The sequence below is a fragment of the Ochotona curzoniae genome, unplaced genomic scaffold, assembly GCF_017591425.1.
Source record: "Ochotona curzoniae isolate NIBS_2020 unplaced genomic scaffold, NIBS_Ocur_1.0 scaffold_4506, whole genome shotgun sequence".
Lineage (NCBI taxonomy): Eukaryota > Metazoa > Chordata > Mammalia > Lagomorpha > Ochotonidae > Ochotona > Ochotona curzoniae.
In genome coordinates, this window is record NW_024467119.1 from 29,796,293 (window position 1) to 29,811,113 (window position 14,821).

Sequence of the window (14,821 nt, forward strand, 5' to 3'; positions counted from 1 at the left end):
AGAACGTGAGCCAGGTGATTCGTTGTATGCCTGGGGCTTTGGGCCCAAGCTTAGCATATTCAGATCTGACAGGTCAGAGAACAGCTTGGAATGATTTATGGCAGTGAGGAATACACAAGGGATTACGGGAGTGAACAAGTCCTACAACACATGGTCTGCACACCGGAGACCCTCCTCAGATGTTGATAGCCTGGCTCTGTGCATGTTTAAGGGTCTCAGGGGAGCTAGGGGAATAATTCTCACTACAAATGCCTGAGTGCCAGCCAGGGAGACTATGGGACAAAGTCCTGGAGGCCACAGGCTAGCAAGCTGAGGAGTCTTACATCTGAGACAGGAAATGGGCAGGTCCCAGCCCTCGGCCCAGACAAGCTGCCCTCTTTATTTGTGCTGGTGCCTGCTAGTGTTTAGGCCAGATCTTCTCACGTTGTCCACTTAAGACTCCCATGCTGGTCTCAGTGAGAAGACACCCTCAGACAGCCCCCCAAGGAACACTTTTCAGGCTTTGAGGTATTCCTATCTAGTGAAGTTGACATCTACAATTAGCCATCGCATTCCTCAAAGTGTAAACGTTTTCCTAAAGGAAAATAAAAACAGTAACAATGACTATAAAATTTGTCTTTTATTTTTGAATTAGAACTAGAGGGCCTAGTAGTTATAAAAGGAATCACACACTGAGCTCCCATTTAATGATCCACTTTCTTGTCAGCTTTCAAGTTGTTCTTCCAAACGATATGGCAGGAGTTTGAAATCCAGAAAAGACAGAGAAGACGAAAACAAAAATGAAACGCTGTAAAAGTATACTGAAGGTGCTTTGTAGCTTTTGGAGAATAAAGGAGCTCCCAAAAGATGAGTGGGGGGTTGGTATTGTGGCATAGTGGCTAAAGCTGCTGCTGTGACACTAGTATCCTATAGGAGTACCATTTCAATTCCTGGCTGCTCTACTTTACATGATGCTTCTCTTTCCATCTTGCTCTCTGCTGATGGCTTTGGAAAAACAATGGAAGCCAGCTCAAGTATTTAGGCCCCTGCTGTCCACAAGGAAAACCAAAACAAGCTCCTGGCTCTGGCTTGGCCTAGCCCAGTGCTGACTGCTGCAGCGATCTGGGGTGTGAAGGAGCAGACAATCTCATCTCTCTCTCTCCCTATTTTTCTCTCTCTCACCTGACCTGACCTGGCCTAGCTCTTGCTGTTGTAGGCGTTTGGGAGAGTGAACCAGTAAACAGGAGATATTTCTGTCAGTCTGCATTTCAAATAAACAATTATTTTAAAAAACAAGCCTTAAAAAGAGGGCCAGCATTGTGACATGTCAGGTTGAGCTGCTGCCTATAATATCAGCAAAGCATGTAGACACCGATTTGAGTCCCGACTGCTCTACTTTTGATCCAGCTCCCAGCTAATGACTTGGGAAAAGCAGTAGAACACGGTTCAAATAGTTGGACCGCCGCCACCCATGTGGGAGACCTGTTTCCTGACTTCGGCTGTCCCAGCCCAGGCTGGTGTAACAATTTAGAGAGTGAGCCAGCAGGCGGAAGACCTCTCTTTTACTCTCCCTTTCTTTTTCTGTAACTCAGCTTTTCAATTAAATCTTTTTAAAAAAAATAGAAAATGATTAAGCACAATTTTACAGAACTTTGCATTTTAACAATTGAAGAATAGAAAAGTTTTAGGCAGTTGAGCAGGGAAATCCCCAACAATCGAGTGAGTGAGGGAGAATTTAACTCTACATCTACCTAGTAAAGACTAGGAGAAGTAAATAGGGAGCCTGACCAGTAAGTATGGGCTGAGCGATTATGGGCTGCAAAGTTTAAATTGTGGCTTAAGATTCTCCCCAAAAAACTTTATCAGTTTATAACTGTTAATGCTAAACAAGATGTAACTGCATGGAAACTTTGATGTTAAGCTTGTACTCAGCTGTTATACATGATGGGGTTTTTTGTTGTTGTTTTTAAAGATTTATTTATTTTTATTACAAAGTCTGATATACAGAGAGGAGGAGAGACAGAGAGGAAGATCTTCCATTAATGATTCACTCCCCAAGTGAGCACAACGGCCAATGCTGTGTCTATCTGGAGCCAGGAGCTAGGTACTTCCTCCGAGTCTCCCACACAAGTGCAGGGTCCCAAGGCTTTGGGCCATCCTCCACTGCTTTCCCAGGTCACGAGCATGGAGCTGAATGGGAAATAAAGCAGCGGGGATTAGAACCTGCATCCATATGGGATCCCGACAAATTCAAGGCAAGGACTTAACCACTAGGCCACCGTGCCAGGCCCCGTGATGAATGTTAATATTGATCCTTTCACTGTTCCTGTGCCACTCTGATTTAGGTTAAACTCAAAAACATGTTAGCTTGGGAAAAAAATATACTAAAATTGAGATGTCAAGGAAGTAGTTACAGGATATGATTAAGAACTTGCATTTTCTAACATGTTGGTTACTCAATATCATGTTAAGTAACTTCATGACGTTGTTAATTTCAATGTTTCCTCCTATTGTTGAAGTTATGTAGTGACATCTCATTGGAGGGGATGATATTCTGCCAGTTCTACTTTCAGACCAAGGATGGTCTCCCAATGAAACTGTTGAATTTATCTGGAGAGTAAGATGCTGGACTCCCTGCATGGTCCATGCCCGCAATGAAAAAATCATGACTGGTTATGAAATGTTCTACTGTAACAATGTGGAGAAATTCAATATGAGGGGAGGGTTTGGGGAAGGTTTGAGGGAATCCCAGAGCCTATGACATTGTGTCATAAAATGATATAAAAAATAAATTTTAAAAATAGAAAAAAAGAAAAAAATGGAAAATAGAGTCTTACATTATGCTGTATATGGTTTATACACATATTTTACAAATGAAGAAGTCGAGTCTCAGAAAGAGAAAAGCATTGTCCAAGGATATATTTCCCAAGTAACTGAACTATGATATCAGTTCAGGTCTGACGCCAATATTCTCCATCTCCTCCTCCTCTTCTTCCTTCTTCTTAGGATTATTAGGATTACTCAAAAGGCGGAGTGACTGAAAAAGCAATGAGAGGGACCTTCCATCTGTCCCCAAATAGCCACCAGGGCTGGGGCTGGGCCAGGCCAAACGCAGGATTCTGGAACTCCATCTAGGTCTCCCACATGAGCCCAGGACCCTGGGACTTGGGCCATGTTCTGCTTTTCCCAAGTGCATTAACAGGGAGCTGGATCAGAAGTAGGGCAGCTGACACTTGATCTGGCACTCTGATATGGTATGTCAGCATTGGAAGTGGCAGCTTAACATGCAGTGTCACAATGCCAACCCCCTAAGTCCTTATCCTTAAACATTACTTTATTACCAGATAGAAACCACAGAGACCAAAATATTAAACAAAAAAAACCTGAACTAACTTGTACATGGGTTAGTGCACAGATTATGGGAAAAGAGATCAATGAGGTGAAGGGAGGCCATTTGGAGATTAGTGCACTTTTGTCCAATTTTAAAAAATTAAATAAAAATAATTCATATTACTTTTTCTTACAACTAACTACTGTTTTAGAAATAAATGAGGAAAGTAGATTCAGACACAGAATGTACTTTGAGTGACCCAAGGTCATGTACCTGCTAACAAAGAGCAAGGCTGGCACTGAAATTAAAATCTTGGCATTTGTGGGCTCCAGTGACAGCCTGGGCAGAGAGAGGTGGGGTCTTATCTCCTCCAGGACTACAAAGCCCATTTTGTCAGGACTCCAGGACTTCTTCCCCTGCACCTGTATGGTGGTAGCATCAGTTACCCACCTTCCTTTGAGCATACCCAGGCTATGGACTGTATGACAGCAGGGGACAGCGCTGATGCACACTGGTCTGACAGGCCTGATACCCACTGCAAGTGCAGAGAAAGTGTACACTTCCTCTCCCAGTGTCATTTTTTTAGATGAATCTGAAGGCAGACTATAAAATTAAACTGTGAAAGCTTTATTAGGTTATCTGAACCCACTGTTTGTGCTCCATATAGGCTGTGATTGACAATAAGTTCATTTATTTAATATTCTGAACCATTCATTTCTATTTACCATTATGGAAAGGATTTAAATTATATCCAAATTTATGAAAAAATCTCCAATTTTAATTTCCTAACGCCTATTTTGTTTCTACTTTGACTTTTACAAAAAGGGACCAACATTTTTTTTCCCTCTACCCTCCATTTGTTGATTATTTGTAATGCCTCTCTTTCCAGCCTCAACCTGAGAAGAACTACTTCCTCTTTGGACTACTCTGCGGACTGGCCCTCTTCCATTCTAACATTGCTAACCTTCCCTTCCCACTGGCATTGTATAAGAAACTTCTGGACCAGAAGCCCACGTTGGAAGATTTAAAAGATCTCAGTCCTGTCTGGGGGAAGTGAGTAAATACGATTGCTTTCTCAAGACTGTACCTAGTACGTCTCCATTGTTTAGGCATAATGTCACACTAGGCACACAGATAAGGCCTTCAGTCTCCATACTGCACATTCATTTGGTGAACTTTAATTTTACCATGACTGCTAACTGAATGTAATTCAAAACGGAGAAGAGCAAAGTGCTCCTCTAATTATTTAGTGTCATAAACACAGCTACAACCCAGGCTATTAACTGTACCCAGAAAAGAATTACTTTGTATAACACAAAATGTATATGTCAGCACACATACACACACCAGTTGATATAAAAATTTCAAGTAAAAATGAAATGAAGATATGATATGAGTTTTCCATGAATTAAATATATGTATATAAAGGTAATCTGTGTGAGAGAGAATGGGGGTAGGGAAGGAGAGAGATCCCTGATACATTGGTTCCCTTCCCAAATGGCCACAACAGGAAGGCCTGGGCCAGGTCACAGCCAGGAGTCACGTGCTCCTGGAGCCCGAGATGTATCCATCCTTCGCTGCATCAGTGGCAAGTGCTCAAGTGCTCGAGCCATCTTATGCCTTCCCAGGCATGTTAACAGGAAACTGTGTGGGAAATGGCAGCAGTCAGCCTTTAAACTGGTGCTCCGATATGGGAGGCACTACTGCCCAATGCCTACCCCTCCCATAAACTTTATGATGATCCCCATGTGCATGGATTTCAAGATATTTTTTGCATCAAAATAAACATCTTTTTACTTTCCATAAACTTTTTGAAGCAACCACAACAAAACAAAAATATTTAACTTGAAAGTAAAGATAGTGTTTTCCTACTTACAGGTTGATAGCTGTTAAGTATCTATTAAGCTTGACTTATAATATTGACAGACAGTTTGGGAAAAGGTTTCTGTTATCACTGGAAACATAAACTGGTCACGTGTGCACACGAGAGCAGGCTCTCCCAGCCTTGGCTGCAGTGACATGTGGGGCTGTTTAATTCTGTGTTGGATGTTTAGCCTGGGTTTAGTGTCTTTACCTTCTAATTCTGACAGTACCCCTGACTGAGAATCCCTGGTCTAGAGAAATGAGCTCCTTCATGTGTTTTTCTCAAGGATAGTAGTGTCTGGGGTAGCCACAGTACATGTCAAAAGTGAAGAGACGCTTACTCCTAAAAGGGAGTGAAAAGGTACAGAAAAGACCATTTGCACTGGGGACATTTTTATATTTTTTCCACTGAAAATGTATGATGTGGAAGTTTGATAAGATCAACAAATATAACTTTTAAACTGACATTTTCATTAGGAGTTTGCAACGAATTCTAAACAGCAAAGCTGATGACTTTAGAAAACTCGACATGAATTTTTCTGTAAGTACTAACAAAATCCAGATTATAGTTAGCTTTAAATTGGTTTTTAAAGAATACTTTTATTACAGTATGTTAAAGAAGAAATACCACCTTTAAAAAAGGTTTATTTCTTTTGAAAGAGTTAGAGAGAGGGGGAGAAACAGAGAAAGCTCTTCCATTTGCTGATTTAATCTCCAGAATGTGGCAAAGGCCAGTGCTGGGCCAGGCCAAATCCAGAAGCTTCATCTGGGTCTCCCACATGGGTAGCTGGAGTGCAAGCATTGGACCATCTTCTCCTGCTTTCTCAGGCATTCTTAGGGAGCTGGATTAGAAGTGGAGCAGATAGGACACAAACCAGTGCTCAAATGGGATGCCAGGATCGCATGTGGCAGCTTTCACTGCTATAACACAATCCTGGCCCCATGATCCCATTATTTTTAAAGATTTATTTTGTTTTTATTGGAAAGGCAGATATACAGAGAGGAGAGACAGAGAGGAAGATCTTCTGTCCGATGATTCACTCCCCAAGTGAACACAACGGCCGATGCTATGCCGATCCAGAGCCAGGAGCCTCTTCCAGGTCTCCCGCGCGGATGCAGGGTCCCAAAGCTTTGGGCCATCCTTGACTGCTTTCCCGGGCCACAGGCAGGAAGCTGGATGGGAAGTAGAGCTGCAGGGATTAGAACTGGCGCCCATATGGGATCCCGGGCGTGCAAGGCGAGGACCTTAACCACTTGCGCCACAGCGCCGGGCCCCATGATCCCATTTTTAAAAGATATTTTCCACTGTACTGCAAGAATTTCCCCCTCCCTACTCCTTGTTGGACAATTTTTACATGTTTCCTCAAAGTTGAAAGTAAAATTATTAATCCACTACTGTAAACAACCAATGATTTTGTGCATGAAAGCAACATATAACATGTACAAGGATGAGTTTTTAATTTTCCTGTGTATGTAAAAGATTGAGAAATAAAAATATTATATATCCAGTTATTTTAAATTCAACAGGGAAAAATATACTGGCAATAGAGGTATTATGGGTGGCTGATCTTCACATTTGGTAACAGAATATATTCTGCTTACAGATATACTGGGATCAAAATGATGTTGACTTAATTCCAAATGGGATTTCCATACCTCTGAACCAAACCAATAAGTAAGTCTTTTCCTAAAAAAGATTTATTTATTTTTATTGGAAAGTCAGATTTTACAGAGTAGAGACATAGAGAAGGATCTTCCATCTGCTGGTTGTCCCTAAGGTGGCCACTATTATCTCCCAATGAGGATTAATTTTCCACACATGAAGTCTTGGGGAGCCATTTAAACCATGTGCAAACCTTAGTGAGTGAGGGAGAGACAGGAGGACCAATCCCGAGATGATTGTGTTCTTATGAGGAGTGTCTCAAGTTGCCAGGTGAAGAGGGAGTACTATACCCCTGGCTGCTTATAAGAGAGAAATGGCAGAGCAGCTGAGCTGAAGGCTGTGGGGACAAAATGAAAATAGGAGTGGAAAAAGACTCCCAGGAGTCATACGTTGGATTGCTTTTTTTTTTTTTAAAGATTTATTTATTTTTATTGCGAAGTCAGATACAGAGAGGAAGAAAGACAGAAAGGAAGATCTTCCATCCAATGATTCACTCCCCAAGGGGCCGCAACGGCTGAAACTGAGCCAGTCAGAAGCCAGGAACCAGGAGCCTCTTCCAAATCTCCCACACAGTGCAGGGTCCCAAGGTTTTGCGCCATCCTTGACTGTTTTCCCAGACCACAAGCAGGGAGCTGGGTGGGAAGCAGGTCCTCCAGGATTAGAACTGGTGCCCAAATGGGCGTATTCAAGGTGAGGTCTTTAGCTGCTAGGTCAGCGCACCAGGCCCTGGATTGCTTTTTGATTCCAGCCCAGGAGGTTTGCAATTTGCCCTCCAGACAACACAAAGCCTGTGCAAGATTTTAAGCAGGAGAATGACAAACAGATAATTTTTGGGGTGTAGCTGGCCTAATTTTTTGATTTTTCAATGGGATGAAAGCCACGTATGACCTGCACTCTGCTTGGCCTTTCCTGGGGCTTGTGCGTGGTAGTAGAATCCTTTCTTGTTACGCTGGGCAGCAGCAGCCACAGCAGCCACAGCTGTTCATCTGCCCCACAGTCACCACAAGAAAGACCCTGCACTCTGCTGCCTACAGAGTGCTGTGTGGCTGGGCTGACATGTTCACCAGGTCATGCACGTTTTGAATATGAGATAGGTTTATGAAGTTATAATCCCCATTGTATATCCATGGACATCCTCCATCCGTTAATTCACTCCCCAAGCTGCCACAACAGCTGGAGCTGGCCAATCCGAAGCCAGGAGCCTCTTCCAGGTCTCCCGCACAGGTGCAGGGTCCCAAGGCGTTGGGCCGACCTCGACTGCTTTCTCAGGCCACAAGCATGGAGCTGGTTGGGGAGCAGGGCTGTCACGATTAGAAACAACGCCCATATGGGATCCTGGCACTTGTGAGGCAGGGACTTTAACTGCTAGGCTATTGCACCGGGCCCTGTGCCGGGCTCTTGTGTTCTTTGATGCAGGCTTGTGTGCTGTGTGGATGTGATTCTGTTTTCTTTCTCAACAGAAAAGAACGAGGTAGAGACTGTTGCAGTCGCTGGTTAAGTATGTGATAGGCATTTTTTTTTCTTTTTCCAAAAGGAAAGATTATGTCTCTCGATGTGTGGACTATGTGTTCAATGTCTCTGTAAAGGAAGTGTATGAGAAATTTCAGCTAGGATTTTATAAAGTCTGTGACTGGGAGCTCATCGAGAAATTCCACCCTGAAGAACTCATGATGGCAATGACTGGAAATCCTGATTATGACTGGAAACAATTTGAAGAGGTAGGGGGGTAAATAAAGAGTCCTGAATTTTTCTAAACAACTTCTAAATATTCCTTTCCCCTTCCATCCTCCCACCAAAAAAAAAAAAAAAGAAAGAAAGAAAGAAAGAAAGAAAGAAAGAAAGAAAGAAAGAAAGAAAGAAAAGAAAAACCTTTTTTATTTTTTCTCTCAAGAATTCGCAATATTTGAATGGATACCACAAGTCACATCACACCATACAGATATTTTGGAAGGCGTTCCACAAACTGACGTTGGATGAAAAGAAAAAATTCCTCTGTAAGTATTGAGGCACTTGTATATTTAACACACAGTTAAATAACTTGATTTCAGTGAATTTCTTCTTAATGGTAGGTATAAATGATACAGCAGGGATTAGATGCCAGGATCCCTGCCTTTAAAGCCAGTATTCTGTTACAAGCCTATCCACCCCCTCCCGCCTTTTTGGGGGGCACTACCTTTAAAAAAAAACAAAGCAACAACAAGAAACAAAAATCACCACCATTTATTTTTATTTATTTGAAAGGCAGAGCAAAACAGAGAGTGATATCACACAGACAGGGAGAAAGAGAAAGAGATAAACACCTGTCTTCCAGCTGCTAGATCGTTCCCCTAAGGCTGCGCCAAGAGCCTAGACCTCCACCTGGGTCTCCCATGTGGGTGGCAGTGGTTGGAGCACACAGACGTCACATCCTTCATCCCAGGCACACCAGCAGGAAACCAGGATAAGAAATAGAATAGCTGGGACCAGAGCTGGGCTCTCTGCTAGGAGATGTGGCCTCCCCAAGCTGCAGCTTAGCCCTTTGTACCACAAGTTTTTCCAGATTTTACTAACTTTTCTAGAGGTTCTAATCCCACCTCTGGCTTTTAGATTATGTTCTTTCCTTACTTTAGCTGGTTCTTCAGCCTTCTGTCTTACATTGCTGTAACCATTTTATTGTCCGATTCCTATGAGGATGTTGTAAAGTGACCCTATTTTGTATTCATATGCCCTTTTAGAAACAATAATAACAGTGACCACCAATGATGATAATAATAATAGCAATGGCATTTATTGTGTGCTTACTGTGTGTCAGCCACTGCACTGCTCACTTTGTTTCTGTTATATCCGATTGCCCTAATAGCAGCCCCTTAAGATGGTGCTGTTATTTTTCTTCCTTTTGGAGAAATGAGGCAGAAAGGATAGGGACAGTTACGTGGTTTATCCACGTTTGGACAGTTAAGTCCTGTGACTCTGAGGCTGCTGTTGGTGGGAACCCTACGGTTTTTCTGGATGGACTTTCTTCGATTCATTCTCTCTCCTCAACTCCTTTTCCTGATTGACATACACATCTTTCTTTTTGCTATTTTCATTGCTTATTGGGGGACAATTCCAACTTCTCTACAAACTCAACCTTTCTGATCTCTCTTGATAGAAAACTCTTGTTTCAGCCCAGCAGTTCATTGCCTGTGTGTCTGTAGAGCCCATGCACTGCTTCCCACCCCTGACTTTTTCTTGGGATTTTCCCAGGACCTTCCAAATTCCCCAGCCCCCTCCTCGTGTCATCTGCCCGACCACCTCAGCCTGGTGTCTCTTCCTGCCTCCAGGATCTATGCCTCCTTTAAACTCTGACCTTCACACTTCTCAACTGAACCTAAATTAAGCTTCTGTGCACCTTACTACTATTTTTTCACGTATGTAATTTTCTCCCAACTAGACAATGACTCATGGAGGACAGACTGCCTACCATGAGTTTTCTATGCTCTGCATAACCTCTGTAGCTAGTTGTCTCAATACAACACTCACAAAACACTTCCAGGATACAGTCCTTCATGTCTTCCTTTTTGCTGTCAGTGTTTCTCTTTGCATGGAAATTTCTTAATCAAAATTTATCCTTTCTAGTTTTCGTTACAGCACGTGACAGATTTCACGTAAAGGGCCTACAGAAAATGGGGATAATATTCTGCTTTTCTGGAACTCTGAGTGAAACAGACAACCTGAGAGCAACGACATGTCGCAGCACTCTGTACCTCCCTAACTACAAGACGATGCAGAGGATGGAGGAGGCACTCCAAGTCGCCATCAAATACCGCCATGGGTTCACCAGCCTCTGAGATCACACTGCAGTCACCTCCGCCAGGGCCCCTCAGATGTCCAAGCCTTCTCTCCCTGGGATTCTGTTTTCTGCTATCTATTCAGCACAAGAATGGGATGACTTTTGTTAGGATTGATTCAAAAATGGGGAGAAACAATGTGGTGAATCAAGACTAGTGTTCATGAAGCAACACACAATCCTTCATTTTACTAAATTACTTCCTGAAGAAAATATCAAGAAAAAAGCTGATTACTAAAACCTCACATTTTAAAAAATATATAGCTCATAAACAGTGAAACTGAAAAGTAAACTGAAATCTGAAAAAAAAATAAAAGGAAGATCTTCCATATGTTGACTTTCTCTCCCAAATGGAGATGTTGAGGAGGACGAACTATGTCCCTGTACCAAATGGAGTGAACTAATGGAGAGATGTAAATACAGTGGGAAATTGCAACTGACTTTGTGGACCACTTTTTATTTTAACAGTACATACAGCTTTAATACAGTACATTATTAGCAATGTGAGTAAAGTATTTTCCTGTGATAAGAGCTTGGGAGTGTAATGCTCCTGCCAGTGCGTATGTCCTATTGTGCCTTCTCAGACAAGACTGTGTAAGGTATTGGCTTCAACTGCTGGACACCAAAATACTCAGACAGCTGCACTGAGAGCCTAGGCTGTAGGCTCCGGTCTTTCCAGCCAGTACTAGCCCCTGAGCTCCACTGGGTGACCAAGCCAGTCTTTCCTGAAGAAAGGCATCCCTCTAATTTTAATAGTACCACCGAGGCTTGCTTCCATCCTGAGTAACCATCCCTTGCTCCTTCTATGGTCAGTGTGCCTCTTCTATCAAATGTCTTCCCTGTGAATTTGCTCTTATTCTTCTCCCTTCCTTAAGCATTGAAAAAAAATCTATCATTGAACTGTGTGGCAATAAATCATGGGCTGCATGAAATGGCTCTTTGATCATCTGCTTATTTTTTAACCATCCAAAAGAAGCTGTAAGTTCTTCTGATCTCAGCCCCCTGCCCCTGTATTGGTGATCCTCTGGGAGATGGAAGACTAGAATGTGAAGTCCACATGGGGGCACTGATGTGGAAAGAGGGCAGTTGCTACCGACCAGAGGCAAAACGCAGAGGGAAAGCAGCAGGGACGCTGGGTCTGAGGTGGCTGGGAGAAGGGATGCCCCCCCTAAATCTTCAGAGTTGTTTTGGATCTGTCTGGTTCCCGCAATAAATGAAATAAAGGGCAACATTTATTCTAGTGGAATTTTATAAAGGGACATGTAATCCATAAATCTTGGGGCATGACTTTTGGGTTATGATCTTTCATCCACTATTACTTTTTTTTTTAAAGATTTATTTTATTTTTATTGGAAAGGCAGATATACAGAGAGGAGAGACAGAGAGGAAGATCTTCCGTCCGATGATTCACTCCCCAAGTGAACACAACGGCTGATGCTATGCCGATCTGAAGCCAGGAGCCTCTTCCAGGTCTCCCACACGGGTGCAGGGTCCCAAAGCTTTGGGCCATCCTTGACTGCTTTCCCGGGCCACAGGCAGGGAGCTGGATGGCAAGTGGGGCTGCCGGGATCAGAACTGGCGCCCATATGGGATCCCGGGCGTGCAAGGCGAGGACCTTAACCACTTGCACCACCGCGCCGGGCCCTACTATTACTTTTTAAAACAAAAATGAAATGGGTGCATCATACTAAAGGTAAGGAATCTCAGGGGGTTTTCCTGTGGGCAGGCTCCTGAGACCACTAACGGGGTATGGTGACAGTGTTCTTTGGCTGCAAGAACCACTGGGGACAGTCTAATCAGGTATGTCCATTTATTGTTAAGCAAACATATCTTATATAGGCTAGAAAATGAGAAGGCTGACGGAGGTCCCACACAGTCCTCATACCCAACAATGACACTATAACTGGCTAAAAGGTATGTCTGTCTCTCTAGATCCTCCAACCAAGTCACGGTCACATTCCACACACAGGTCACATTCAGGCTGGAAGCTATACCTCACGTTACATTCACTATGTGTGGCTGGCAAATAATCTGTGGGTTGCATTTGACTTAGAGTGGCTTATTAAGGAAGTCCCAGCACAGTTCATCCAAGGCCAGAGAAAGACAGGCTGGGAGTGCAGCCCACTGCTCTCGCTTCATGCCAAGTGAACAGACCAGGTTGAGGTCTCGGTTAGCTGAAACCACTATCAGGGGATTCCCCTGGGGACATGGTGTGTTGCGTGCCCACCACCTCCCAGATAGGCTAAGCAGGCAGAGATTCAGGGAAGATCTCCCACAAAGGAAGAACTAGGACGTATTTATTTATGTATGTATTTATTTATATTTTATTTGAAAGCCAAAGGAGGAGACATATCGATTGATTGATTGATTGATTCCATCTACTGGTTCACCCCTTAGTGCCCATAAAAGCCAGAGGTGGACCAGGTTGAGACAATGATCTCAGCTCAATCCAGATCTCCCGCACGGAGATGTGCTGCTTCCCAGGGCACGCACGAGTGGGCACTCTGCTGCAGAAATCCCGAGCAACACACAAACTGCTGCTCCAAATGCCTGCCCCAGGTCCCGTTCTTACAGGGGAAGGGGCAACATCTGCCAGTTAGTTCTATGATACCAGCATTATCCTAATATCCAAATTAGGGAAAGATACTACAAAGGATGAATAACTACAAATTTTCATGTACATGGACACAAAAAATCATTTACATATCAAAAAACGCTTAACATATCAAAAATATCTGACAAAACTTAGAAAGGCCAATGTCTCAGGACCAAAGTAGAGGCCATAAAGACATCTGAAATCAGCTGTATTTCATCTCTGAATAGAAAAGGAAAGTTACTGCTTTACTTCAGTATAGGCGGCAAAGAAAATGGACGAAACTGGACACTGACTCATGAGGACATATGCTTAGTAAACCAGGACTAGAAGGACTCAAGTACCCTTGTACTCACTGGCAATAGAAAATAAGTATGACTCTCACTCATCACCGTTATTCAACATTTTACCAGAGGTTTCAGGGTATAGATTAGAACAAGGAAAAGGAGAAGAGGAATATAGGTAGCACAGGAAGAGGTGAACTTATTGGTGAACTACAATATCAGTTACATAGATGAATCTCAGAAAAGCTACCAGAAATAGTAAGTAAATATAGAAAGGTCTTAGGATTCAAGATCATCATTATATAAAAATTGTTTCTACATACTGAAAATATCACGAATTTGATAACATTTGCAATATTCAAAAGTGAGGGTAAATTTAGCAAAATACATTTATACACTGAAAAGTAACAGTGCTGAAAGAAACTAAATATGCTTTAAATTAATATACCATGCTCATGGACAAAAAAAAAGAGTAATTTCTTCTTAAGCTGACCTAATTGAATGCAATCGCAAACAAAATATCAGCAGTTTTTTTTATAGAAATCAAGAAATGATCCAAACATATACAAGCAGAAGCAAAGGATCAAGAATAACCCAAGCAATACTGTTTTAAAAAATGTTAGAATAACTTATGAACTGATTTTTGGAACTGGCTTTGAATCTACATGAAATAAGACAGTGGTGGTATTCAGGTAAAAAATAGACATATAAATAAATGGACAGAAGTAAAAATCCAGAAAGAAATCCAAGCGTGTATGCAACTGAATTTTGACAGGCACCAAGGCAATTCAATGAAGAAAGGCAACCAGGAATCACCGGAAATCCAACAGGAAAAAAAATATGAACCTCTACACACCTACCTCACACTAGGAAGAATAATTCAATTGAAACACAACAAAGTCCTAAAACTATGAAATTTCTAAACAAAAAATATTGTGTAACCTCATGTTCAGGGAAGATTTTTTAAAGAGGACTGAGACATAAAGGCAAGAGCTTCACAAAAGAAAAAAAAAAATGCATTCACTGCAGCAAAACGAAAACTTCTAGTTCTCCAAAGGCACGTAAGATGAAAAAGCAAGCCACAGACTTTTTAATATCTAAGGGCCTTTGTTGTGGCATAGCATGCAACACTGCTGCCTGGGACTCTGACAGCCCCGTATAGACACCAAATTGTGCCCTGGTTGCTCCGCTTCTAATCCAGCTCCTGCTAATGTCCCTGGGAAAGCAGCAGAAGATGGCCCTAGTTCCTGTGCCCACACCCACGTGGGAGACCTGAAAGGAGCTCCTGGCTCCTGGCTGC

At 42.6% G+C, this 14,821-nt stretch overlaps 1 protein-coding gene across 2 annotated transcripts in view; it reads left to right on the top strand.

Annotated features, from left to right (window-relative positions):
• Positions 1-11,576, top strand: part of HERC6 (HECT and RLD domain containing E3 ubiquitin protein ligase family member 6) — a 48,810-nt gene extending 37,234 nt beyond the window's left edge. For both annotated transcript variants that reach the window (XM_040966990.1, XM_040966989.1), the window contains exons 18-23: positions 4,200-4,363; positions 5,651-5,714; positions 6,778-6,848; positions 8,371-8,554; positions 8,728-8,830; positions 10,434-11,576. In XM_040966990.1, coding sequence (XP_040822924.1) covers positions 4,200-4,363; positions 5,651-5,714; positions 6,778-6,848; positions 8,371-8,554; positions 8,728-8,830; positions 10,434-10,645 — 798 coding nt within the window. In that variant the 3' untranslated portion in view covers positions 10,646-11,576. The remainder of the gene's footprint in view (positions 1-4,199; positions 4,364-5,650; positions 5,715-6,777; positions 6,849-8,370; positions 8,555-8,727; positions 8,831-10,433) is intronic.
• The last annotated feature ends 3,245 nt before the right edge of the window (positions 11,577-14,821 follow it).